The sequence below is a fragment of the Anoplopoma fimbria genome, chromosome 19, assembly GCF_027596085.1.
Source record: "Anoplopoma fimbria isolate UVic2021 breed Golden Eagle Sablefish chromosome 19, Afim_UVic_2022, whole genome shotgun sequence".
In the NCBI taxonomy this organism is placed as follows: domain Eukaryota; kingdom Metazoa; phylum Chordata; class Actinopteri; order Perciformes; family Anoplopomatidae; genus Anoplopoma; species Anoplopoma fimbria.
Window position 1 is genome coordinate 5,992,082 of NC_072467.1, and position 26,068 is coordinate 6,018,149.

The 26,068-nt window shown below is 41.1% G+C and overlaps 3 protein-coding genes and 2 non-coding genes across 5 annotated transcripts; 3 read left to right on the forward strand and 2 right to left on the reverse strand.

Annotated features, from left to right (window-relative positions):
- Window positions 1-8,761, forward strand: fbxo31 (F-box protein 31). Its single transcript, XM_054619719.1, is given in 10 exon segments — window positions 1-562; window positions 3,010-3,081; window positions 4,050-4,126; window positions 4,321-4,488; window positions 4,658-4,732; window positions 4,861-4,970; window positions 5,297-5,450; window positions 5,686-5,880; window positions 5,882-6,057; window positions 6,740-8,761. Coding segments are annotated over 10 exon segments (1,710 nt in total). The 5' UTR covers window positions 1-102; the 3' UTR covers window positions 6,963-8,761.
- Window positions 8,762-8,955: 194 nt separating this feature from the next.
- On the reverse strand, window positions 8,956-13,092 carry LOC129108072 (fatty acyl-CoA hydrolase precursor, medium chain-like). Its single transcript, XM_054619720.1, has 13 exons — window positions 12,958-13,092; window positions 11,988-12,180; window positions 11,751-11,889; window positions 11,471-11,604; window positions 11,159-11,312; window positions 10,957-11,061; window positions 10,754-10,849; window positions 10,483-10,626; window positions 10,283-10,360; window positions 10,047-10,194; window positions 9,818-9,967; window positions 9,642-9,714; window positions 8,956-9,562 (listed from the first exon to the last, which is right to left on the reverse strand). The coding sequence occupies exons 1-13, from the start codon at window positions 13,028-13,030 to the stop codon at window positions 9,376-9,378; spliced, it is 1,674 nt and encodes a 557-aa protein (XP_054475695.1). The 5' UTR covers window positions 13,031-13,092; the 3' UTR covers window positions 8,956-9,375.
- An 828-nt stretch (window positions 13,093-13,920) lies between these two features.
- Window positions 13,921-13,993, forward strand: trnar-acg (transfer RNA arginine (anticodon ACG)). Its single transcript has one exon. It is a non-coding gene; the product is annotated as a tRNA-Arg (tRNA).
- Window positions 13,994-14,501: 508 nt separating this feature from the next.
- trnar-acg (transfer RNA arginine (anticodon ACG)) lies at window positions 14,502-14,574 on the reverse strand. Its single transcript has one exon. It is a non-coding gene; the product is annotated as a tRNA-Arg (tRNA).
- A 1,315-nt stretch (window positions 14,575-15,889) lies between these two features.
- On the forward strand, window positions 15,890-26,047 carry fanci (FA complementation group I). The gene is made up of 37 exons (XM_054619228.1): window positions 15,890-16,204; window positions 16,305-16,377; window positions 16,491-16,621; window positions 17,384-17,537; window positions 17,692-17,749; window positions 17,933-17,974; window positions 18,131-18,254; window positions 18,347-18,432; window positions 18,535-18,667; window positions 18,770-18,847; window positions 18,939-19,075; window positions 19,263-19,443; window positions 19,544-19,631; window positions 19,745-19,875; window positions 20,035-20,105; window positions 20,260-20,374; window positions 20,506-20,628; window positions 20,886-20,954; window positions 21,064-21,165; window positions 21,250-21,444; window positions 21,849-21,970; window positions 22,063-22,224; window positions 22,604-22,783; window positions 22,891-23,057; window positions 23,142-23,233; window positions 23,490-23,606; window positions 23,684-23,735; window positions 23,815-23,942; window positions 24,147-24,212; window positions 24,326-24,422; window positions 24,551-24,735; window positions 24,825-24,881; window positions 24,964-25,023; window positions 25,183-25,257; window positions 25,428-25,523; window positions 25,695-25,796; window positions 25,963-26,047. The coding sequence occupies exons 1-37, from the start codon at window positions 16,112-16,114 to the stop codon at window positions 26,023-26,025; spliced, it is 4,005 nt and encodes a 1,334-aa protein (XP_054475203.1). The 5' UTR covers window positions 15,890-16,111; the 3' UTR covers window positions 26,026-26,047.
- The last annotated feature ends 21 nt before the right edge of the window (window positions 26,048-26,068 follow it).

Here is a 26,068-nt window from a genome sequence, read left to right on the forward strand (position 1 = left end):
GGAGCAACACTTCTGCCCATGCGCAGTGAGACGGGAGCTCAGCCAGACTGCAGCTGATAGATGTGTTGTAGTGATGTAATGTTGCCTGTTTGGTGACTACGGATGGCTGTCTGTGCCAGGCTCTGCGGAGTGGGTCAGTCGCGGAGGTGCCGGAGGCGACAGCGGCATAACCAGCAGGATCAGGCTAGCGATTCCGACATGGACGAGGAGGAAGAGGAGCAGATCGTGGGCAAGAGGCAAGGCGACGCCGCCGTCGTCGTCGTCGTCGGAGGAGGAGGAGGAGAAGGAGGAGGAGGAGGAGGCCTGGACAGCGACGGAGCCACTGCAGGGCCGAGCGTCGCTGGCGAGCACGGCAGCGGTCATGTCAACAGAGGGGGCTCTCTGGATCGCACAAGCACGGGACCTCCACACCCGCAATCATTAGCGGAATTACCGCCGGAGCTTTTAGTGGAGATATTCTCCCTGCTTCCCGGAACAGCACTACCAAATGTCGCCCTCGTAGGCAAGAAATTCAGACAGATACTCAACACTGAAACCATCTGGAGAAGGCGGTGCATGAAAGGTAAAGATAGTGATCGCTGCACATAAAGATCATTTAAACGATTTCCAAATACAGTGTTGAGTCATATCACTATTAGGATACATGTGTGTCCTTTCTGTCGACAGGTTATTTGTGTCAGGCTCGGTGCCCAGCTCTGGTTATTTGGAAACGTGTTCCCCTAAAAGCAATTCTATTGATCTGTAGGTGAACCATGAAAGAAATGACCCCACACAGTCACTGCTGTAAAAACATGGACCTAGGCCTCTTACTGTTATTAGGCCTGTGTCAGCCATTCTGTGTAGCTGATAAGACTGTTGATGCAGGTGGGACATAACCTATTGGGGGCCCTGAGCATTATTCTGAACACCACCGTCACCCCTTTTTGTTAGTCAGGGGACTGCACTATTGCAAGTCTGATCAAACATGTCTCATAACCTGTGACACAAAATATGACACAGATACTATAATAATAATAATAATAATAATAATAATAACTTTTATTTATATAGCACCTTTTAAAAACAAGGTTTACAAAGTGCTTTGACAGACCAGCCAGCAAGACAGTGCATAAGAAACAAAATGAAATAACAAGTGACAATCAAATAAACAAATAAAATAATGAAATAAATAAAATCAAGTGATAATGGTAAAATATAGTAAACAAATATAAGATAAAATACCAAGACCAAATGAAAATGAACCAATAAAACGACGACATCACATAAAAGCCAATCTATAAAAATGTGTTTTAAGAAGTGATTTAAAAGAGATTACTGATTCTGCAAGCCTTATCTCCTCCGGTAGGTCATTCCAAAGCCGAGGGGCCCTTATGGCAAAAGCACGGTCGCCTTTGGTTTTCAGTTTCGACTTTGGAACAACCAGAAGGGCCCCACCTGAGGATCTAAGGCTGCGAGCTGGCTCATACTGGGTCAACATTTCTCCTATGTCTGTCGGGGCCAGACCCAGATGTGCTTTAAAAGTGATCAGCAAAATCTTAAAATCAATTCTAAAACAAACAGGGAGCCAGTGAAGAGAAGCCAGGATTGGGGTGATGTGATGTCGTCTGTTACAACCAGTAAGAAGCCTCGCTGCGGAGTTCTGAACCAGTTGGAGGCGAGAGAGTGACTTGTGGTTAATGCCAGAGAGGAGGGAGTTACAGTAGTCCAGTCTTGAAAACACAAATGCATGTATGATTTTTTTCCAGGTTTGGGGGAGTGAGGATGATTTGGAGGAAACAGGACTGGACTACTTTTGTGACAGTATATACTGCTGATTTTTTATCAATCAATGAATTTTGGAAGTATGATAAAATCCTCTATTATGGCATATGTAATTTTATACAATGATATACATTATGATATAATTGCTTTTCTGGTAAATCAAATGAGAAGTTGTTAATAGTTGAAATAACCAAATAAAGGTTCTATATTGCCACTAAGCAGGTCTGCTCAGTGTTTTGCAACATTGTCCACAATAGCTAACTACAACCAGAGATGTTAAAGGGATATATACCTGAAAATGAATGGTGGACAAATGTATAGCGTCATATCGCCCATCCATACTTGAATTCATGTTTACAGAAACATACTAAATATTTGCTCACTGCAGCTTCTCCAGTCTGAGCATTTACTGCTTTATACGTTTCTTAACAATAATTTAATTTTTACTTCTTTTTTTTTATTGAATGCCAAACAACACCAGGCAACTTCTATTCTATTTGAGGCTTGTGTATTGGGCATTGTTCCTTCGATTTCATGTGATTTTATATATTAAATGATTTATCTGTTAATTGGAAGAATACTTGTATAATTTAACATTTTATTTAATAATTAAAATAAAGAAAAACAGTTACACTGAAGACAGCAAGCAGTAAAAAAAACTGGTAGCAGAGTCAGAGACGTTGCCATTAATAGCAATCAAATAGATCTTACTATGACTACTAATAAGCGTGAACAGTTACAGTCAAAAACAGTAAGATCTATGATTTAAAAACTGAAATAATTGCAGTGTCATAATACCACCTAGTTGTCAGGCAGCTTGGTAAAATATATCTGTTAAGTGCATTTTACTAATGATGAAAGACAACAAAAAAAAACAATGAGCTCTCGGGGAGACTTAACATTACACATTTTCTTTTCTGGGTTCTTGTGGTGACTTCTTAGTTCACTTATACCTCAGGCCGGCTGTGTGCTTAAGACATCTTTAGAGTCTCAGGTGATCAGGTCACGTCTGCGTCAGATGACTGGATCCAAAGCTTGGACGGTCCATCTTGCTGGCTGCTGTTCAAACTTCCTGTTCCACTGCTCTCAGTTGATCAGACTTTTGCCACTGCTCAGTTCACATTTCTGTGTAGAGCGGCCATAATGTGTAAACAACTCGATTGACGTTATGTAATCATTTGCATGATTAGCCTTAATAAAGTTAATGTAATGTTGAACATCTTTCTCTCATGTGTTTTCTCTCTGCAGAGTTTGGTATGAAGGAGGATCTGAGGAAGATGGAAGTGGGAGGAGTATCTAGCCGGGACCTTTATGTTAAACGTGAGTTAGACTGCTGATTGAACAGCTCTCATGTCACCCATGAATTGATCCATTAGAGTATTTGGTGGATTCCTACTCCATTTGGCATTTGCAGCCTCACATTTTCCTGTGTATAGTTGTGTAGATTTGCAGCAGATATGAAACAGTCCCAGCAACAGCTTTTCTGATATGAATGCTTGTGGTTTCAGTTGAGATTATTGATGGTACTATTTTTCCCAAATGTTCTCTCTCCCATCTGTTCTTCATTTGTTTATCAGCGGAGATGTAGAGTTTATTTTGAAATACCAGTTGCCACAAGACATGCCAGGCTAAGTGGAGGCACGTGTTTGCTCTTTGAATAGATTATTTTAGCACATCACTGCATTCACTAGAGGGCTGCGCTGAGCTGAGCCCGCCTCAGTCTTCGGCTGCTCTACACATGCCTGTGTTGTGCCTGTCCAGGTGTCAACCCACGGGTGAAGTCTGGGCGCTTTATGAAGCTCCTCCCGGACTACGAGCACATGGACTATAGAGACGTGTACACACGCTGTATGTACATGGCCCTCAACCTGGATGGCTGCTGCATGAGGGGTTGTGTGAGTGGGACTCTTATTGATTGAATTTGCAAGCAAACAGCTGCAGCAGTGTTAGCACATCCCTTTTCGAAATGTAAACATATTCACAACTCTCCTCAATGCTGTTTGCTTTCATATTAAGTGTGAAAAGGAAGCCAGGTTATTTGGTGTGCTGTGTGCTGTGTGTTGTGTTTGGACTGGTGTACAGGAGCGGGGTCGGTTTGCACTTCCTTCCCTTCGGGTCTACATGTCATAGACTCCATCCTTGCAAGCGTTAAACAGAAAGTTGTGGCTGTGGGTTTTAACATCTCATCTTATATTTGTAATCATGCACAGTGTAACTCATAGTAAAGCTCGGTTGTTGCATTACAGAAACTGATAAGTATGGTGTGATATTGTGCTCTTGTGTTGCAGTGCTTCACCCGTACAGACATATCTTGGGCTTATGGCAGCCTGACATAGGGCCTTATGGGGGATTGCTCAACGTTGTGGTAAGTCGTGTTTCTCAATCAAGCCATTTGCATTGAGATAAGAAACAATGACTGCAGTGTACAGTTTGTTGACCGTCTTTTGCATGTCATTTAAGATGCGGCAATAATCAGCTGATAATGCTTTGGCAGGAATCGTAACATCATTTTAGGATAATTTCAATGGCTTATGAATCATTGAAAGTATTTTCATTCAGGTGGACGGGCTGTTCATCATTGGCTGGATGTATTTGCCGCCTCACGACCCCCGTGTGGAGGATCCCATGAGGAGACGGCCGCTCTTCCGTATCCACTTGTGGGAGAGCCAAAAGGCAACTGTGGAGTGTATGTACGGACACAAGGGTCCACACAAAGGTGACATACAGGTGAGAGCTTGCAGAGCACAAAAGCTTCTCCGTGCACCAACAAAATGAACTGCTTTACATCATTTTGATATTCATTGGCACAGTTTTTGTCATTCTACTTTAATTGAGGTTAAAAATTAATAAAACTATATATTGGCCTTTAATATGTGTCGTATTCTGTTATTTTAAGACTGTGAAGAAGGATGAATTTTCAACTAAGTGTAACCAGACTGATCATCACCGTATGCCAGGGGGCAGACAGGAGGTGAGGCAACAATTACTACCTGAAACCTGCTTCAACTATTCACTTATCTTGCTTATGTTTTAAAAGACAGTGAGAAAGTCAGCATTCCACTGATTTCTCTAATTGTGTGTGTGTGTGTGTGTGTGTAGGAGTTCAGGACATGGTTAGAGGAAGAATGGGGCCGAACACTGGAAGAGATCTTCCATGAGCACATGCAGGAGCTCATCCTGATGAAGTTCATTTATACCAGTCAATATGAGTATGAGTCTCTTCCTTACATCACACTTTAGCTAAAGATGAAATCAAGGGTGCCGCCCTCAGTAGCTCTTATTGTTTAAACAATAATTGCAAGGATGGCTTCGTATCTTGAGAGATAGTTCTGATTTTCACTTGTCTTTGAATGTATAACCTGTCCATGTAGTTCAGATGGCATTGGCGGAGGCTCAGGTAAAGCTGTGGCTAAATGTATCTAGTTCATAATGTGAATTGGGTTGTTACATATCATTGCAGATCTACAGTGAATTTAAATCACTAAACAGTGGCAAATGTCAATTTTAACTGATTTTGTTTGCCACCTTTTGACAGTAACTGCTTGACATACCGGAGGATCTACCTGCCACCTGTGATGCCCACTGACCTTCTGCACCCGGGCCTCTTCAAAGGCACCTACGGCAGTCATGGCTTGGAGATCGTCATGCTCAGTTTTCACGGGCCCTCCGTGAGAGCCACCAAGCTCACTGTAAGTTATAGAAAAATCATTACCAGAGGCTGTGCTTGTCTTAAAAAGAAGCTCTCCTTGTTTCAAAGTTTTCTAACCATCAAATGAATCATGCATGTTGATTTTATCCTAAAAGTTCTACAGACAAAGTGCCTTTGAATGGAACATTCTTACAATTTTAACCTAGATGATGTGATATTCTCCCACAAAATGAATCACCTAGTGGTGCAGACTGTAATTTTACTCCTTCTTGCAGGGAGACCCCAATGTTCCTGCAGGGCAACTCACTTTAGATGTGGACCTGAGCCGGCCTGTATTCCTCCCAGACTTGGAGCACCAGCGCAACATAGAGGAGCTGTCCCGGCTGGTACTGGGGGTACACGCGGAAGTCCAGAGAGAAGAACAGCAACAGGCCAAGGACAATCCTGCCACAGTCAAAGGTTCAGCCGAGGGGGGCCTGTGAGGATGCCAGCGCAGCAGAAGGGGTGGAGGAGGACTGTGTTACCAGTTCAGACAGCTGCCAGCCCGGCCCCAGCTGCAGCAACAGTCCTCCTGAAGCCCAGCCCTTTGTCCTGCCCCTGGGAGTTATGGCTCGCAATGAGGTCTACCCTCGCACCTGTAGGAAATGGTAAGAACTCGGCTGTATGGAATATGCATGTAGTATAAATTTCACAGAGAACAGGTGGATTGGTTGTAGCTGCCTTTGCTCCAGTAACTGTGGCGTTAGACACAATGCGCCTATTGTTCCTGAGCTGTTATTGCTTGTAGGTTGTTAAAAGTTTATGGCCAATCATATTGGCCTCTAATCAATGCTTGTCAACGTTTTACAGATAAGGATTTTTAATTAACAATATAAAAAATGTTATGATGATTTTGACTTCCAAAATGAATTGCAATCTGTGAGATGAATGTAACTTCATGCTTCTTTTTTAATTGGTTACATGCTGTGGTGGCACCCTAAAAGAAACACACTGATTTCACTCAAGTTTGAAGATGGATTTGGATAATTGTGATACAACACTCTTACTATCACAGAATCCCAATCAATTGATATGCATTAATCCACAAAGACGTGTGTGCTAAAGGCTTTAAGACACATTGCTATAAGGGCCTACTAAAAAGCTTCATGGAAAATAATATTCAGTAATTATTACCAGTCATTATTTGTAAATTGCTGCTGTCACAAGCGTTACCTGTTGTTATTATTAATGTACGCAATGTTTGTTAGAACAGAGTCTACAACCCATTGAAACTGATATCCATGAAAGTAATGATTGATTGATTTACGAATTGATGTGCCTCCATTTCAGCTTCTATGGTACAGGCCTGATCGCTGGTCACGGCTTCACAAGTCCAGAGCGTACCCCGGGCCTCTTTGTGCTGTTCGATGAGGACCGTTTTGGCTTCATCTGGCTGGAGTTGAAGTCTTTCAGTTTGTACAGTCGGCTGACGGACACCCTAGCTCACGGTCACGCCCCAAATATGGAGCGATTTGAGGCCATGCTGTGTAACATGCAGTCCTGGACATCCTGATGCACCACATATTAAATGCATAAAAACAAGCATTTTACACAAATCATCTCCTGCTCTCCTTTGAGTCATGGGCTATGACCTACCAGGATAGCTCATGATCACAAATGTCCACATTCTATCAGTATGTTTAACAAACATTGGGTTTGACTGTCTAATTAAGCAAGTTATGTCACGCTGACCTAGCTCTTTCACGATACTGTTCCCATGCAAGCACTTTAAAAGGCCTCCCAAGTCACCGTTTATCACCTCACCTCACTATGACCTTTATCCTCCAGTGCAGCATGAAAACGAGTCACATTAACATCTTTTATTTATTTATTTATTCCCTGCAGGAGATGAGGAATGATATTTCATACCACTTATTATGGATCAAACTGTACGTGCCTCTGATTCTAAAACTGTCTGTACTTGATAGTGCTTGAAGAAGATAAAGGTGTCCAATGTATTCTACTATAAAGCATTATTCTGAGTTCAGTGCCCAACATATTGAACTGCATGCTGCGTTTTGTTTAGATCTAATCACATCTCAAACAGGATCATTATCAGAACATGATGTTTTATTCTCATTAAGCAGCATGCCTTGCTTTTTAGTTGTTTCTTTTTTCTTTTTTTTTGCGCTTTAAAAAAAAAGACAGCTTCTCAGGTGTTTTTCTCTTTACCAAGTCAGTGAAATCCAGAACTTAAGTATTCATGTGAATAACAAAAATGTATGAAGTTACATTAATTTGAGAAATTTGTCTAGTAAAATACTGAGTGAGTTTCACAGCTAGGCAATTTTGCCACCAGTGACAAGAGAGGGTATGCTGTAGATAAATCAGCCAGTTTATGCCCTTTGAACTTAAGAGATAGTGATATGTCCTGGCTCATGGTCCTACATCAAACACACCTTTCATGTCACCCCACCTGACATAATATTATGTAAGTTGGAAAGATGTATTGTACTGTAGTAGAATAACATAACCTTTACATAAGCTAATCAAAATATCAAAGATATACAGTTTATGTTCTTATATAATGATCTGAAACAGAAACTTCTCATACCTTTTGAAATGTATTGCATTTGTTGGTTTAAAATGGCTGACGAAACATTTGCCTGGCTTTCTACCTGCAAATCTATTCCCTCCAGTTTTCCCTATTAGTTTTGAACTTGAAACCAGGCTGGCTCAACATTGTACAAGCTAACAGCTCAAAGTACTAAATAAGTGACTGTGTGTCTCCTTACGGCCTGATGGGGTTGCTCAGTAGCTTTCTTACTCCAAGTGCACTTTTCTGGGCAGTATAGTGAATCATTCAAAACCACTGGCCAGCACTTTTGTATCAGACTGCAGCTTTACTAACATTTGCAAAAAAAAAAAAAGTGTCTGCTAAAGCATTATCCTTTTATTTAATTACTTTTTATTCATTTCCTCTCAATTCCAGTATAATTGTTTTATACATTCTCCTATCTGTACCCGGCTATTTGAATGGTTTGCCTTCGAAAAATGAAATGTTGCTTTCTACTATTTTCAATGCGATACGCCTGATTTTGTGAAAAATAATTCAAGTTTGACCTATTGAACTGCTCACATCAGAATTCAGGGAGCTTTTCAGCTTAAGCGCTCTTCTCAGTAATAAAAAATACAAAACTGTCAAATCTGTTGTATGTGTCTCCCATTGCTGCTCAACTATTACCCAAAAGTATTCTCTCCTTCCAGAACCACAGTTGTATTTTGATTAAAATGTAATAATATGTGACATCCCTTCACACAACAGCCCTGTATTACACAAGCCCTGTGTACAGTTGTGGGTTAAGGTTTGAACCCATGTTCACCTTACATACCACATTGTTTGACCTATGAAGAACCCTGGTTCCATGTTAACCCTTTCACGCCAACGGCCACTGTGTGTGTTCATCTGTATGAATGGTGAATGAAATTGTTGGGCAATATTGAAGCAGGCATACAGACAACACTCAACTAAATAGTACAACATTTCACAAAACAGCTGCAGAGTATTTTTCTTATTTTTTATTGAAATCTAGATGTTAAATATGTGCGCAAACACAGAGAGGGTATCTCATGATTGAGGTGTCCTTCTACTACATATTTCCTTTTGGGATTTTAGACATTAAAGAAGAATTCCCTGAGGCTATCTAGCTTGGATTCAAACTGATGTTCAATATAATCATTGGCTACAAAAAGTATTCACCCAATTCATTTCTGACTCACTACTGCCACTTCACAAGCAGCTTTTTTTACAGATGGAATCTTTTTTTTAAATGGTCGGAAGATGCATTTTGAAAGCATTTCCTTTCCAAATTACAATTAATATTATTACATCAGTTTAACAAATGAATTATGGTATGTAATATTTGTGATTGAAGATGGATTCAGAAAAAAAAATGGATGGAATGGAAAAAGGAGAGGTGACTGTTTTACAGATCGCTGCGCTCCATCTTCTCTCTGTGTTGTCGGACCGTCTCCGGGAAAGTCTGGGTCAAGAAAACAAACCGGTCCTTCTTCAGGTGCTGACCAGTTACCTGCTCCTTTAGATCAATTGACAAGTAGTCTCCTTCTGCTCCATACTTTGGCCAGTGGACAAGGCCGTCGCCATTAGGAGACCTACGATGCCCATGCACACAAGTTAAAACAAGTCTTATCTCCATGTGTATCATACCTTGTAATGACGGTGAACTCCTACCCTGTGCGAGCAAAGTTTCCCCAGTAGCTCATCATGGTTCTGCTTAACTGTTCCTCCTCTTCTGAGCATGCATCTAAAATAATGATAATTTGGTAAAACACTTTGCACTTAGGAAACCTAGAGAAAACCCAGATCTCTGGTGGTCTGTTGATAAAGGGATTTTTATATTTACTTACAGATTAATTTGACATGGGTAGTTGTGAAGCAAAATCCTAATACTGTAAAGATTTCATCTCCATGGTCACTGCCCACAAAGCTTGGCCTTCTTGCCTGCAGGAATTTGGGAGGATGCTGGTACTCATACAGGTACACGGGGGCGCCTGCATCTAGTAGTAGAGGAATGGGTGTGAATATCTTGTTTATGAAAGCGTGTGACAGTAAGTTATCAGGAGTTAATAAAAATACCTCTGTGGGCATTGGCAGTACTAATGGCTGGAATGGTGAACATCATTTCTCCAATCATCTGGGTGAACCCATCTCTATTTTTCACACGATCTTCACCGCTTCCAATATATTCATCTGCCATCAAATCTCTGAGGATCTCATCTTTGGGCTTAAAAACATTAACAGCACATCTGTCAGAGACGTTTGAGCACAATGAAGCAAAACAATATTGTAGTGTTGAGCACGGTTTGCCTCACATCAGGGAAGAATACGTACAGCAAGTTGGTGACTTGCTCCCGATCTAATCCCTCCATCCAGTTCGGAGGGCAAAACAACTAAGGAGAGACAATCAACATTTCAGATATGCACCAAAGCAAAACAAAATCATGTTTCCATGGGCCCATTTGGAAATCGGTAAGCTCGTCAGGCACACAATTTCAGTAGCATTCAGACTCACGCTAGACATAAGCCAGCCCCCTTCATCATTATTGACGCCAGTCATGAATGGTACAGTGAGTAGTTCATGTCTATGGAACAGCTCAGCCACAGGTTTTGTCCGGAAGTGTCCATCAACATTTGAAGAAATGATCAATGTTTGATCCTTAAGAGAATAGAATGTGCAAAAGAAAAAGGTGGGATCAAGAAAAACATCTACAAGTAAATTAAACAAATAAATAGACAGATTCTAAACTAATTCCATTAAATCAGTTTTGCATACTATATCTCACCTGCGCAATAACCATAATTGGGTCAAGATCGAGGTTTTTTATGCAATCAGCGAACTTCTCTGTGCTTTCGTAGCTACAGCCAGTTAGATTTGCTACCTGAGGGGAGATATATGGGATTCATTTAAAAAATGTAGAAACACAAATTCAAAATTTGGTGCACTGACAAATGTTAACACACCAAAATAAACACACTGATAATTAACCTGCTTAGGTGTGACATGATCATTTCCGACGATTAAACTTATTGCAGCTGTGCCACTCTCAGCAATGGCTCGGTGGAACAGGCCATCAGACAATGGCGAGAGAAGCTGTTGATTCAAGCAACAGAAAAAATAAAGGTTCTGCGGACCGTAGAGTGACATGACGAGTTGATTTAAAGTGCTTTATTTGTTGATTTATCCTTACCAGAAGGGATACACTCACTCCACCAGCAGACTCCCCAAATATGGTAACTAAATCTGGGTCCCCTCCAAAGTAATGAATGTGCTGCTGGATCCACCTCAGAGCTTGTACCTGGTCCAACAAACCAAAGTTTCCCGACATGTGCTCATCTCCAGTGCTGGATAGAGCATACAATTATAGTTTACTCCGGCTGGTAAAAGTGACCCAGTTCAGGATTATTTTTTTTTCACATCTGGCACAGATCAGATCAAAAGCAATAGAATATAATAATAGCATGTCCAGTCTACCTGTGCTTAGTAATTTGAGCCTTTTTACCTGAGAAAGCCCAGAAGTCCCAATCGGTACTGGATCAGAACCACGACCACGTCCTGGTAAGCAGCCAGGGCGGAGCCATCATACACTGAAGCTTGCCCCGTGGTAAACCCTCCACCATGGATCCAGACCATGACCTGGTAAGACAATAAAAAACCTTGATCATTTCCACAAAAAATAAAGCACATATTTACTTTTTTCTATCAGAGCTCATAAAAATCTCCCTCAATCTACATCAAACAAAGACTTGAATCTGAATCATTCCAAACATGCAGCAACTTACTGGGAACTTGGCACTAAGAGTTTTATTTGCAGGAGTGTAAATGTTGAGGTAAAGGCAGTCCTCTGAAACTTCTGGGAGATCAATCAACATTCCGAATTGATCTAGCAGATCTATAGTTTGCTGTTTATCTTGAACACACCTGAAAAAGGGACATGTTGTTTTTTTACAGTCAGAACAGGTCGTAACAGGTTTATCCAATTGTTGTTATGCGACACCAGAAGCACATGAAGGCCTTACATGGGTGGCTGCTTGGTGGCGTCTCTCATTCCTTCCCATCCCTGTACAGGCTGGGGTGCAGCAAGTCTCAGAGCAGGGCCTACGGGTGGCTTGGCAAATGGGACACCCAGGTAGGCGTGGACCCCGGTCTCCTTCCCCTTTACACTCACATTCAGACCTCTAAGGCTCCCGAGCTTTGTGTGGACTTCAGGAGCTGTCAGGATATAAGGACTGAATCAAAATCATGATGTAAAGCTATTAATCAGTTTCATTTAACAGGAAAATGTGTATTATATAAGTAAAGAATATAAATCATCCATGTATTAAAAATCTGGTTGTTAGTTTGAGTTTATGTCGTAACTGACAATTGGACACCTATTCGATAATACAACAACTTTCCCAATCCATGATTGTTCGAATCTCGAAATAAGTGTGGAGCGTGCTGGGCATTCATTTATTTTCATTTAGATCATTGTGTTGAACTTCTTTTAACAACTAACCTGGTCAGTAAAATATTACCACAGTAGAAATGAGGAAGAAAGAAGAAGTAAAATAGATTTTGAAATGGTGTATCACATTGCTCCATTTGGGTAGTTATAAAGCATGAGTAGTATTTTTTTTAATACACTGTTAATCCCAATCCGATCGCAACATGAGGTCAGTTTAAGAAATCATGAGCCTGATTTAAACCCAGTTTGCTTCACTTGACAGCAGTCGCTCTCTGGGTTAGGCGTTTCACTTTCGCACACAGTCATAATTGCAAATATGTAGGTAAAAGATCCCCTCGATTGAGGCGAAATGAAATGCAAGCAGGAAACATGAAGTAACAACAGATTCAGTCCTTTGGGAAATACATTAAAAGAAGACAGGATATTGTGTAACTTGAGCGGCTCTTTGTTATTAAGTGCAGTCAAATCACCATCCAAAAGCAATGCCTGTTTATCGTTATCACCGTAGTTACTGTGTAATTAAATTAGTTTTCCCTTCTTACCATGTAGGTCTGCAGCAACATGGAGAAAAAACACAGAAAGAAAGACGAACGTTTGTTTTGCAGGGAACATCATGGTGGCCGTCTCCGTGCATGGATTGCAACACTGCTGGGTTCAAGAGATGTCCTCTTTTAACTGTGATAAAGTTGCTGCAATTAATACAAAGTCCAAAATAACGATAACGTTACTGGTCACCATGGCTTTAGCAGCAAACGAATACGAATATTGCCGTCATATTAAAAAATGTAAAACAATAGCTTATACTTTTACATTAAATGTTTTATCAAAAGCATCCCAGTGAGCATTTCCCCGTCTAAAATTGGTTCAAAAGTGAAAGCTTATTCAACGTCCATTTGTAGACGTCTATTAGACGTTCACCTTCAGACGTGATTTTCAATATTGGCTTTCAACTGAGAAATGTGGATTTGGTTTCATAGTAAGCTACATTAGTAATATAACATTATTAGCACAACATAGAGGATTACAAATGCACTATTACAAATCACGTCTAAAGGTGAACGTCTAATAGACGTCTACAAATAGACGGTGAATAAACTTTCACTTTTGAACCACTTTTAGACATAAACCTTTTCTAAAAGTCTTTTGAACCTCAAACTGCTCACAGTAAAATATGTAGCAATTAAACACGTAGTCATAGTAACACATTAACAGATTACACTCACAGGACAAATAAGACCATCTGACACAGGCAACAATTAATTCGTTTTTATTGATACAACTACAATGAAATTGAAAATACACACAACAGAATATCCTGTTTCTTCTTTAAATGTCGTTGTCAAAGCCTCCAGGAGCCGGTCTCAGATGGATGTCTGTAAAGTAAACAAGAATTAAAAACATATTCACTCTTGAACCAGTCTGTTCACAGTAGCTACAAGCTAACATGCTTAGGGTGTTAGGGTTTGTAACCTTTAAATTGTTCCGGGTCAGCGTGTAGATTCAGCGGGCTAGTGGCGCAATGGATAACGCGTCTGACTACGGATCAGAAGATTCTAGGTTCGACTCCTGGCTAGCTCGTAGCTTTTATATTTTTTTGCATCTATTCTATTAATAGATGCAACTCCTCACCCAAAGATGCCGCTAGATATGTGTTAGCTGCTCTTAGCTTCTGTTATCCATTCTATTGCTCTTGCGTGATGGAATTACTCTATCAATGTACTAACAGAAATCTAGCGGCATGGGTGAGGAGTTGCATCTAAATATCAGATGTCAATAGACTGTGAAAAATAAAATGTGAAAAAGTTCCGAGCTAGCCAGGTGAGTCGAGGTAATTCTTAGTAGCCACAGCCAATCGCCTTTCCTTCTGCTACCAATAATCTAGCAGTAATTGACTGCTCCGGCCAATCAGCGCTCGTCTAGCTACAATGAATTGACCAATCAACGGCTTCGGGCTCACGGACACTCACGATGAATGACGAGAACTTACATGACTAATATTTAATTACCTCGACTCACGGGTGGCGGGGGGTTGTATCTAAATATCACATGTCAATAGAATGGGGAAAAATGAAATGTGAAAAAGTTACGAGCTAGCCAGGAGTCGAACCTAGAATCTTCTGATCCGTAGTCAGACGCGTTATCCATTGCGCCACTAGCCCGTTGAATCTACACGCTAACCCGGTACGATTTAAAGGTCACGAACCCTAACCCTAATATGATAGATGACTTCTGACCCACCTTAAAGGACACCCCAATTCATATAATGCATCTCGTGGAGCGAGTATTGCTTTCGGGAGGATCTATTAGTGTGGATATAGGTATAAATACCTATTCGTTGTGTTTTTTCAAAACGTTTGAACTGTATACAAAAAATATTAAATGCTGTACCAAGAAAAAGGCCATAAAAACACTAATGGCATGCATCTGTGATTTATTTACCTATGTATGTAATTGCACAATAAGTGTTTGTGCCTTAATCTTCCCCTTTTCTCTTTCTTTAAATGATCAGTCATGTAAAACATATGTCACTCTTTATTTGTTTAGTACTTTTGGTTTAAAAAAAACCATTTGCAGTGCTTCATACAATGATATATATAAATATATGTTTTAATGTATGTTTGTGTGGTAAATACAAATGCATGACATCTGAATATTCTTGTCACATTATGCAAGTTGTGAATTGTATTAATAGTATATAACACTATATTAGTTGTCATGACACCGTTTTGCTCATCTGACAGAGGTCATAACATTCAGAGGTATTACCATAGACTGTATATAGGGTACAACTAAATAATGGACAGTTGGTGCAGCTGTGCCATACGTCATATTTTATTGACTTTAAAATGACGAGGCGAAGCAGTTTCATTTGTGAAGTCTCGAGGTTCAGGATAATGTATTGTCATTATGCAAAACGAGATGCAAATACAGTAATAACATGATAACCAAAACACAACACAAACAGTAGTTCATTCCTGTTGTGCAATCATATGGAAAGTAAATACAAAAGTCAATTTTGCAAAACCCATTATTAAATGAGGTTATTTATGAACCGTATTAAAAAAATACATCCTTATATCTTACCATATCGTTATACAATCAAACACAGCCAAGGCCAAAAATGTAACACACAAGCCTGAAATACTGAGTTTCAAGAGTCTGGGTAAGTGTCAACTTTAACATTACGCTTGTAGGCGTGCCTTGTCAACGGGGTTGACAGGTCTGCACAAATAACGTTTTTCTACAAAATATTATATATATATATTTTAAATGTTCAAATTCATTTTTAGATACACCTTTATGCTTCTTGTTTTACCATTTCGGGTTATAGTAAAACACATGTTGTTTTACTGTATGCATTTGACGGTATAATGTAATATAATGTTGCGAGGGTTGCGGGATACTTTGAGCAGAATGTGGCAACCACAAAGCAAAACAGGAAGTGAGCGCTGGCGGGAAATTCGTAATCTTTGTTATTATGCAAGCCTCACCAAAGCTACTGAGGGCTTGCCTTTGACTTCTCGTGGACTAGCTATAGTCAGCTAGTTTATTTAATTGAATTGAATGTCCAGTATCAAAATAAGATAAGCGATCGTCAAGGACGGTTACAACGAGCTCGCCGAGGTTGACAACACACGGGGGATTTATCTCTCACGTTACGTTTACCAGCCGCTTGTGTCTGTTCGCTCGGAAATCATGAGGGCTGAAATGGATAAAATCGTCACACTGTCAGATGATGACAGCACCGCTGAACTTCAGAAGTACCTGTCCTCCCTTACCAATGACCAGGTAACGCTAAATTCATTTGTCAACTTGGCCCACTTAACTTTATAATCTCACTGGTAAAAAAAACCTCATGAAACACGTGCCTCTATTCTCTGCTTTCTAGCTAACCACTGTGATAAACAATGGCGCACTGAAGGGTAAGAAGGTCGGTACCATGATTAAAGGCATATTTAAAGGTAAGCACAGTGTCATCTGCTGAAAGAGGTGTTAAAGTTCATAACACAGTGTATTACTTACACTATCATATCTCTAGTCACAATCACTGAAATTGTCTGCTCTTTTTTTTTAGGCTCCCCACCCAGTTCCACTGAAGGATCAAGCCGCAGACTTCTTGTTTACCAACATTGCATCCCTCTGTGTGAGTCTGGGGACCTTCAGACTGAGGTGGCAGCTGATATCATTGGACTGCTGATGCTGGAGGTATAAACTATTAACCATTTCAGGCATTGAGGTCACTACAGTGGACAGCTATTCAAATGTTGTTTTCTTGTATGTGCATGGGTTTTGATGGCATAGTTGCACATCAGCCACTACAGTGAGCGCTATTGTAGTGGCTGATGTGCAACTATTCCATCAAAACCCATGCATATACAAGAAAACAACATTTGAATAGCTGTCCACTGTAGTGACCTCTATGCATGAAAGGGTTAATAATAATTGTTCTTGTGTCAAAGGGAAGTCAAAGGTAATGACATATAAAAAGCAAAATATTTATTGTAACTGGAAAGATTGTGCTTGTACTGGGCTTCAAAAGTGTGTCTTTGTATGATAAATGAAATAACCTGTCAAGGCTAACTACTCTTTTGAGCTCTATGCTCTCCCATATACTCTGAGTATGAGTATATGAGATATGGGTTGATCACCATCACCTCAACATGATGCTAAAATATCCTAAAAGGTAGCAATAATTTCAAACCCACTGATTAAAACAACATTGTTTTGTGACATGCACAAATTCCTCTGGGCTACTACATTTCTCATCTTGCATCAACTTCTTTTCTTTTAATCCAAACACGTTTTTCAACAGCATCCTGTACTGAGTGGCTGTCAACTCGGTTTTAGCATATTTTTGATTGTACACATGTCATTACATATTGCGCCTCCTTGTCATTCTCCTTTTGTTCATGTCTGCGGTAGGGCCCCTGTTTAATTACCAATTTTCCTCTTTATTGTTATACACAGACTCATACACTGCCCGGACCCTCTCTTGCAAAACTGGCGTCTCTTTTTGTTGAAGCTATTAAGGTGGGAAAAATGGGTAGTGGGAAATCCCTGGAGCTATTTCCTACTGTGCTAACTGCCCTTTCAGCATGTGAAGCCTTGTCTTATGGCAAAGGTGAGTTCAAATGACTATTGTTGGTAACTTTATCATTTAACGCTATATCTAAAACATCGTCATCTTACTTTGTTGCGTAAACTACAAGGTGCAAAATATAATATAATGATTTTTATGTCGTTTGTGGTTGCTTGGCATTTTATCGTAACGTTAGGCGAACTCAGTGGCGAAGAATACAAGAAACAGCTGATCAACAGCCTTTGCTCGAGCAGGTGAGGACATCTCATATTTCAAACTATATGTACATTTTACATGACATTTTAAGGAGTTTTTGAACGTACATGACAATGACGACGTGCCCAATCGCCTCACTGAGAGGATATATTTGAGTCCAAACCGTTTCATATGGATCTTAAACAAATAGTCATAGGAGTTTTGTATTTATTTTCTTGCAGATGGGACCCACAATGTGTTATCCACCTGACAACCATGTTCAGGTAACACCTTTGACTATCAGAGCATCACATAAACCCACAGAACAAGTGAATAGCAATGTTATTATCTGCTGATACTTGTTTCATCTGCTGATACTTGTTTCAACTGCTGCCTCTCAGGGCATACAACATTATTTTTTAATGTCTGCCTTATTTTAGGGATGTGCCCTTGTCATCGGAGGAGCTGCAGTTTTTGGTGGAGAAAGTACTGAGGATGTTCACCAAGCTGGATCTGCAGGAGATACCACCACTGGTTTATCAACTGCTGCTTTTATCTGCAAAGGTGTGCTTGTATGTATGTAACAAATCAACAGGTAATCATCCTTCCTCCTTGTTTTATTTATCTAAATGCCTGCCCTGAACTCTGTCTGCTAGGGTTGTAAGAAACAGGTCCTGGATGGAATCATTTGTTATTTTAAGGAACAAGATGTTCGCCAGGAAGAGGAGCAGAAACATGGAGAGTGAGTGGGTCACACACTGCAAGTGGAGCATACTGTGTTCACTCTAAATCGTACTGCCCACTTTCCAGTACTGATGGTTTTCTTTCACTGTTTCTTCCTCAGGAGCCTGGATCTAGAGGTTCAGTCCATTCCACAGGACCAGTTGAGGCATGTGGAGGGCACTGCTATCCTCCACATAGTCTTTGCCATACGACTTGACCATGAACTCGGGAGAGAATTCCTTAAAAGCTTTAAGGTTATTTAAAACTCATCTGTTGGTTATTGAAGTTATTTTTGAAAAAATGATTACCTTTTTTAATGAAGAGTATGCCATAAGTCTTGAATTGCATTTCTGCAGATGTCTTATGGGGATCTTTGCCCCTTCAGCGTTGCCCTGTTACTCTCAGTGGCACGCATCCAGCGTTATGAGGAGCAGGTGAGAAATCTATACATTTTTCCCCGATACTCTTTGGAGTCTTCTTTATTTGATCTTTTCTCTACATTTATCCTTTGTCTGGTTTGGTTAGGTGTTTGATGTTTTGAAGGGGGCAATCATCAAGAGCTTTAAGGATGAGCAGCTGCAGCAGGGGTCAAAGTTCCTGCAGGACCTCCTGCCTGGGCACTGCAGTGTGGCTCAGATGATACTGGACACAGTCAAGAACAGGTCAGAGCTTCAAAATAATTAACTCTATAACACTGAAACTTTTCATGTCTTGATATGATTTTTTTTTTTGCCTAAATTCTAACAATATTTGAAATTAGATTCACTACTTTATCATCACACATACATCATGGAAACAATATTTGTGGTTGATCATCTGCACATGAATCCTACACTTCTGCCTGTGCAGTGTGTTTGGTTGGGATCATGTGACCCAGGGGCTGGTGCAGCTGGGCTTCTTCCTTATGGATGCATTTGGACCCAAACCTGGACCATTTGGCAAGACGACAGAAGGGTTATCGACCATAGCCCGCACCCCCAATCAGCAGGCCTGCAAGCTGGGAGGACAGGTGCTTCTGCAGGGCTTTAAGGTATTTTATTTGATAGATTCAACAATGTAAATGACTGATAATTGACTACATCATTATAATGTTTTTTCTCACTGAAGGATGTGTGTTTCTTCTACAATAGATGCACGAGCCTATCAGAGGCGAGATACTGGACCAGGTCTTGAATCGATTGGTCACAAAAACAGCCTCACCTGTCAATCATTACTTAGGTAATACAACCTTAAAATATTAGTCCTAGCTTTCTGGTGTACACCAGTGTCTAATCATTCTAGTTAGAAACAACTTCAGACTTTTCCCCTTTCTTTTTTTGTTTCTTTATCAGATCTTTTCTCTGACATTGTGGTCTCTGCTCCCATGATCCTCCTGGAGTCATCTTCCAAGGTGACGGAGACGTTTGACCACCTGTCATACCTGCCTTTGACCACCGTTCAGGGTCTACTAAAAGCTATCCAGGTACCTAAACTGACACACACACACACACACACACACACACACACACACACACACACACACACACACACACACACACACACACACACACACACACACACACACACACACTCATTGTAGAGGGTGATTCTGTTAAATCCTTGTTCTCTGTTCAATCTTCAGCCCTTGCTCAAAGTCAGTATGTCCTTGAAGGATGCTTTGATTCTCGTTCTCCGCAAGGCCATGTTTTCCAGGTGGGTACTGCTTTGCTTTGAATCAGATGAGGACTATCAGAACAGCTTATTGAATAATGCTTTGGTCAACACAACTGTAATTAAAAGGTAGTGTAACACCTCAATTAAAGATGTTTTCTTACACTGTTCTTCCCTCCATATGATTCTCTACAAGCCAACTGGACGGCAGGAAGTCTGCAGTGACTGGCTTCTTGTTGCTGCTGAAGAACTTCAAAGTGTTGGGGAGCTTGGCCAATAGCCAGTGTAGCCAAGCAATCTCCTCTAGCCAGGTACAGTTCCAGTTAGACTGTACTGAGGCGTGTGCAACAAGGCGGCTGGCAAACCGATGCAGCTCTGACGATATGTGCAATTTTTAACATGGTCTGTCGTATAATAAGTGTCTGCCCGAACCCCTGAATAGATCCAAGTGGACGTTCACGCTCGCTACAACTCAGCTGCCAATGAAGCGTTCTGTCTGGAGATCCTCAGCAGCCTGCGGCGCTGCCTCGGCCAGCAGGCTGACGTGCGCCTCATGCTCTATGAGGTTAGATGTTTATTAGTTGTGTTTAATTTTGCTACATGCTGCAACAATGAATAACCATTGTTGTAGCCTTGATAAGCTTAACTTTCACCTTTAGCATCTTGCAAACATATACATATCTTTCAACTGCAGACAAAATCCTAAAAGAAACCCTTTAACGTTTGAAGTAGGGTCCTTGTGTGATTCATCAGCGCAGCACCGCACATTTAGTGTGTGGAATGATGTTTAATACTGAAAAATCACATTCTAAACTATTTCAGGGTTTCTTTGATGTCCTCCGTCGCAACTCTCAACTTGCAAGCTCCATCATGCAGACCCTCCTCTCGCAGGTTTGTGTGTGTGTGTGTGTATTAGGTGCATACTGGGTTAGATATAATATCCTGTTTGTCATGTTATCTATAAGATGGAGAGCTGTATGTCATGTCTTTGTATCCTTAGCTGAAGCGGTACTACGAGCCTGAACAAGATCTCCTGCCCCCGTTGAAACTGGAACCGTGCATCACAGCGCTCGGAGACCAAGTCTACCTCCAGGAGCCACTGGTACTCTGTCTGCATTATAGCACTTTTGTGACTGTGTTTTTGCTGTGTAAATGTGTTACTGTAAATATCATTGTTCCACTTCAGGCCCATCTGGTGAGCTGTACTGTACATTGCCTGCTGTGGCTGCAGAACATGCGGCGATCTGCCAACCCCAACGCTGACGACAGCGATGACGATGAGGAGGAGGAGGAAGGGGAGGGATACCAGTCTGAACTACAGACAATCCTAGAGAGCATGACAAGACGCATGATGAAGAGTGAACTGGAGGACTTTGAGCTGGTATGCATTCAAGACAAGTATACAGCATACACTGTGTAACACTGAGATTGTATGGGGTTCAAAGGTTTGGCTTAGTTTTTAACTCCCACTTTCTAGTCAACAGCAGGAGTAACTTTCCCATTTAATTATGTGTAACACAAACAAGACTTTAAGTTTGTAATTCTAACAAAAATGAGTAGTCTGGTTCAAGAAAATATTGAAATCCTAATGAGATTTGCAAGCAGGAAGCAAATGAGCACTCACTCCTTAAGATTGAATTTCTGAACATTTTCTTGTATTTTATATCGGTTGAACTCTACTGTGTTCCACACGTACTGCTTCCATGCTTGTCCCTACCATTGCTAGATAATGTTGTGCATCTGAAAGCATGGTCTGAAGCCATATACTGTCTGTGTGTTGATCAGGACAAGTCAGCTGAGTTCTCCACAGGATCCAGTGTTGGGGTGAAGAATAATATCTATGCTGTGCTGGTGATGGGCGTGTATGAGATCCTTATGGAGTACAACTTCATCAAAGCCAACTACAGGTAACAAGCACTTCTCTTTGTATAGTCACGACCTTGTGTAGCTTATTTGTTGTTAAACTGATGATTTGTGTGCTTGCCTCTGTGTGTTGCAGTAAAAGCCGCCTTGAGGAGCTCATGGAGCTGTTTAACCGCTACCACAAACTGGTGGAGATCTTGAAGGAAAAATCTGGAAAGGGTCGAGTGCCTTCTAACAAGACTCCTCGCAGTTTACTCTCTTTGGGCTTCATATCAACTCTCCTCACTGTGCTGTTCAGGTAAATGCTTTTGGTGGCTATGTTTACATGGATTACTGTTATACCTACTGGCTCTGTCTGAATATAGAGATCACATTTTATGAAATTAAATCACAATATATTTACAATACACCTGGAAAACATATTTTAAAAGTAAGGTATTAATCGGCGAACGCGCTCATTTTAGTTTTTTCTGTTACATGGATTGAACACCTTGCAAAGCATTTATCAAAATAAACAAACTTGAATCGCCAAAAGTTAGAAATACTATATTATCAAATGTGCATTGAATCAAGGTTAGTATTGGCAACACCAAAACATTAAAAATCAATTCTAGAAAATACACGACTGGATTGTTTGTTTAAAAATTATAACAAAAAGTGCATGTTTTCTTTTTCAGGGACAGTACTCAGAGCAGAGAGGAGGCTCTATCAGTGCTTCGGTCAAGCGGAGAATTTGTGCGTTACGCAGTAAATGTATCTGTACAGAAGATCCAGCAGCTGGAGGAAACTGGACACACGGATGGACCAGATGGACAGAACACAGACAGAACTTTCCGCTTCCTCTGTGACATGACAAGGTCCAAATCCCTTGGCCTAAATAACGGCATCTAGTTAGACCGTGTTTATGGTTTTGTTGTCCATGACATTGTTTGACCCACGAGAGATCTGTCCTTGCATTATCCAGTGTGCTGATGTGGCGTTACACCAACATCCCCAGCGTCGTGGAGGACGCGGGGAAGAAGGAGAAGCGCTCCAGCTTGTCCCTGCTGTGTCTGGAAGGTCTGCTCAGGATCTTCACAACTTGTCAGCAGCGCTATCCAGACAGGATGGCCCAGCTCCTCTCCACCATGGGTAAGACACACACAGTTTTCAAACAGTAGAAGCAGTGAGTCTGAACAGTACGCAGAAAGTCATCACATTTTGTGTTTCTTCCAGAAATCTCTGAGGACGATGCCCAGCCAGACGATGCTGAGGCAGACGATGGCCACGTTACAGAGACGAACTTCTTTTACATCAGACAGTTTCAGGTGCTCCGATACAGAATGAATTTGGATTTGTTTATTATCTATGTATGATAAAGGTTACCTCCAAACATTTATTTTCTGGTGGAAAAGTGTCGGTCACGCCTATTCGTTGCTTCTGTTTCAGAAGCCTGGCTCTAAACATCATTTCACAAAATGTTGTACCAGGAGCCTTTTCAATATGTCAGAAACAAACCAACATGACTTTTTCAGACTGCAATGTTGTACTGAGCACTGTTTCTTTTTTATCTCCTGTCAACAGAGGGCTCTGTTTACACAGTTAAGTGGAGGGGAGGAAGAATTTAACAGCAAAGAGGCTCAGCTGCTGGTCAGCATCTTGAGTGTGCTTTCACGCCAGCTAAAGCCCTCCTCCCAGCAGGTAGCTGAACTCCTAGACACACTTTATACAACTTACTCCGTAGCACATGTTCCGCTAACACGTGTCTTCATCTAAAGTTTTTACAGATGATCACGTGGACCGTGAAAATCTGCAAGGAGACCAGTTTTGGTGAGCGACAGTCTACTTAATCTTTGCGTCTATGTACAGTACTGTGTACTGTTCTGAGATCTCTGTTTCTCTCATTTAGAGGACTCTGCTTTCTCCAAGGGCCTGCTCTCTCTTCTCTTCAACCTGCATGTTCTCTATAAGAGTCCTGTAAGCCTGTTGCTGGAACTGTGCCAAGACATCCACAGTCAACTGGGAGATATCGATCAGGTACACACAATTACAGAGCACAAGCAATTTGGCATTATAACGTTTTAGCCATTTCATTTTGGCAAATTGGGCAACTTTCAAAGCACAGTTTTGCTATTGTTTATGTCATATTTACATATTAAAATAATATGATACTGATACGTCCTGTTACCTGGGTCAAAATGAGCATGTTGTTCTTTTCTGCCCTGTTTTCTGTTTGGTCAGAATGTAGAGGTGGAAAAACAGTCTCACTTTGCCATTGTCAACATGAAGACTGCAACCACAGGAGCAGTGAGTGTTGGCTCCTACAAGCGGAAGCCTTCTGATTTGCTGTGACAAAAATATCTCAGAATCTGTTTGCGCAGTGTGCTCCCCATCTTCATCACTTTAATCTCTTGCCACAGCTGCTGGTCCTGTCTCAGGTTGACAGAGTGCTTGATGAAGTGGACTGGCTGATTGCCAGAAAGAAAAGCCAGACATCCTCTGACAAATCAGGCGCTGGTAAGAAGCCTTTCACACTGATGTTCAGTTGGATTAATGGTGAGAGTTGAGAGGGGACAAGGGAGGAGATGCATCTCTGTCAGGGAAAAGTAATACAACTTCTGTGATGTTGCTTTCCTGGCGTGTAGGCGATGCCACCCAGACTGCAGGCCAACAGGATCCAATAGAGAAAGCAGTGACGCTGCAGCTCGGGACTCTTCTGACGGCTTTGAATGAGCTGGTCCAGACAGCGCTGCTGCCTGGCACCTGCACCATCACACTGCTGAGGGAACTGAGTCGCACCTACACTATCCTCACCACACTGGTCAAATATGTAAGCATGTGTCCCCTTCTATGATCTCTGACTGAATGTAAAGTTTGTCCAGTGTGACATTCACTTCTTTTCTCCATGTGTCGTTTTAGTACATACAGGTGTGTGCAACCCAGCAAAGTGCACTGCCAGCACGCTTTGAGAAGCTGGTGAGTTTGACGAATTGTTTCTCTTGTTTGAATCTTATAATACTTCTGATGTCATGCTCATCAAGTTTTTTTTTCTGTGCAGGTCAAACTGTCGGGCTCCCACCTAACGCCACAGTGCTACTCTTTCATCACTTACGCACAGGTACAGATTAGTCCCCGCCCCAAGCTTCAGGTTTTCAGACAAACGGTTGTCTCTCATTATGATTGCGCTGGCCCTGAGTTTTTCAGTTATGGTTTACTGCAACTTGGGCTTCATGGAGGACTGTTGATGTTTTGAAAACAATGTGTTTTCTCCTAATAGAGTGGAGATTACAGTGGTGGAGGTGCTGATGACAAGAAGAAAAAGAAAAGAAATGAAGTGAACACTGGTGCCTCTGTAAGGATTTTCACCTTTTTAATTATGTAATTTATGATTTACACATTCCGTTTCTATATTAAATCAATAATCATGTATATTTACACTGTACAAATAAAAAACTATTGTGCCTCAAACAAATCAGATTCAAAATTTCAAACTGTTCTTTTTTTTTTTTTTCCTCTTGGAAGGCAAAGCTTCTGCGTGAGACAAAAGCCATCCCTAACGTGATCTTCGGTATTGAGCAGTATGAGAAATACCTCATCACACTCTCAAAGAAATCAAAGGTATGTGGGAACTAGATTGCTTGAGGTAGTTAACACAATACAATAAAGAGACTTGTAAAACAGACCATTGAACAAAACACACAAAGCTTGCTAAACCCTTGTAGTGCTGAATTACCAATGAGGCCACTCGTACAGAGTGTTTCACCAACACCTGTGTGTATGTCTGTCCAGGTAAACCTGATGCAGTACATGAAGCTGAGCACCTCAAGAGATTTCCGCATCAACCCCGCTTCTCTGGACGCAGCCCTGCAAGAGCAGGACGACAGTCAGGAGGTAAGTGCAATCTCATACTGAAAATAGCAGCTCCGAAGGTCCACTCTGTCTTTTCTTACAGATTGATAGTTGATCTCATTAGTCAAAGCAGAATGTTCCCCTGAAACTCCTTAAACACTCTGCTGGCGTCGATCTTAGTGTCTGTTTCTTCCTTTGATCCTTTTAGACCAATGAGTCACAGGATGCAGAGGAGACAAGAGAACCCAAACAGAAGAAGAGAAAACAGTGAGCCGAGACTCCCTTTGTTTCATCTCCAGATTCCTCACGGATCT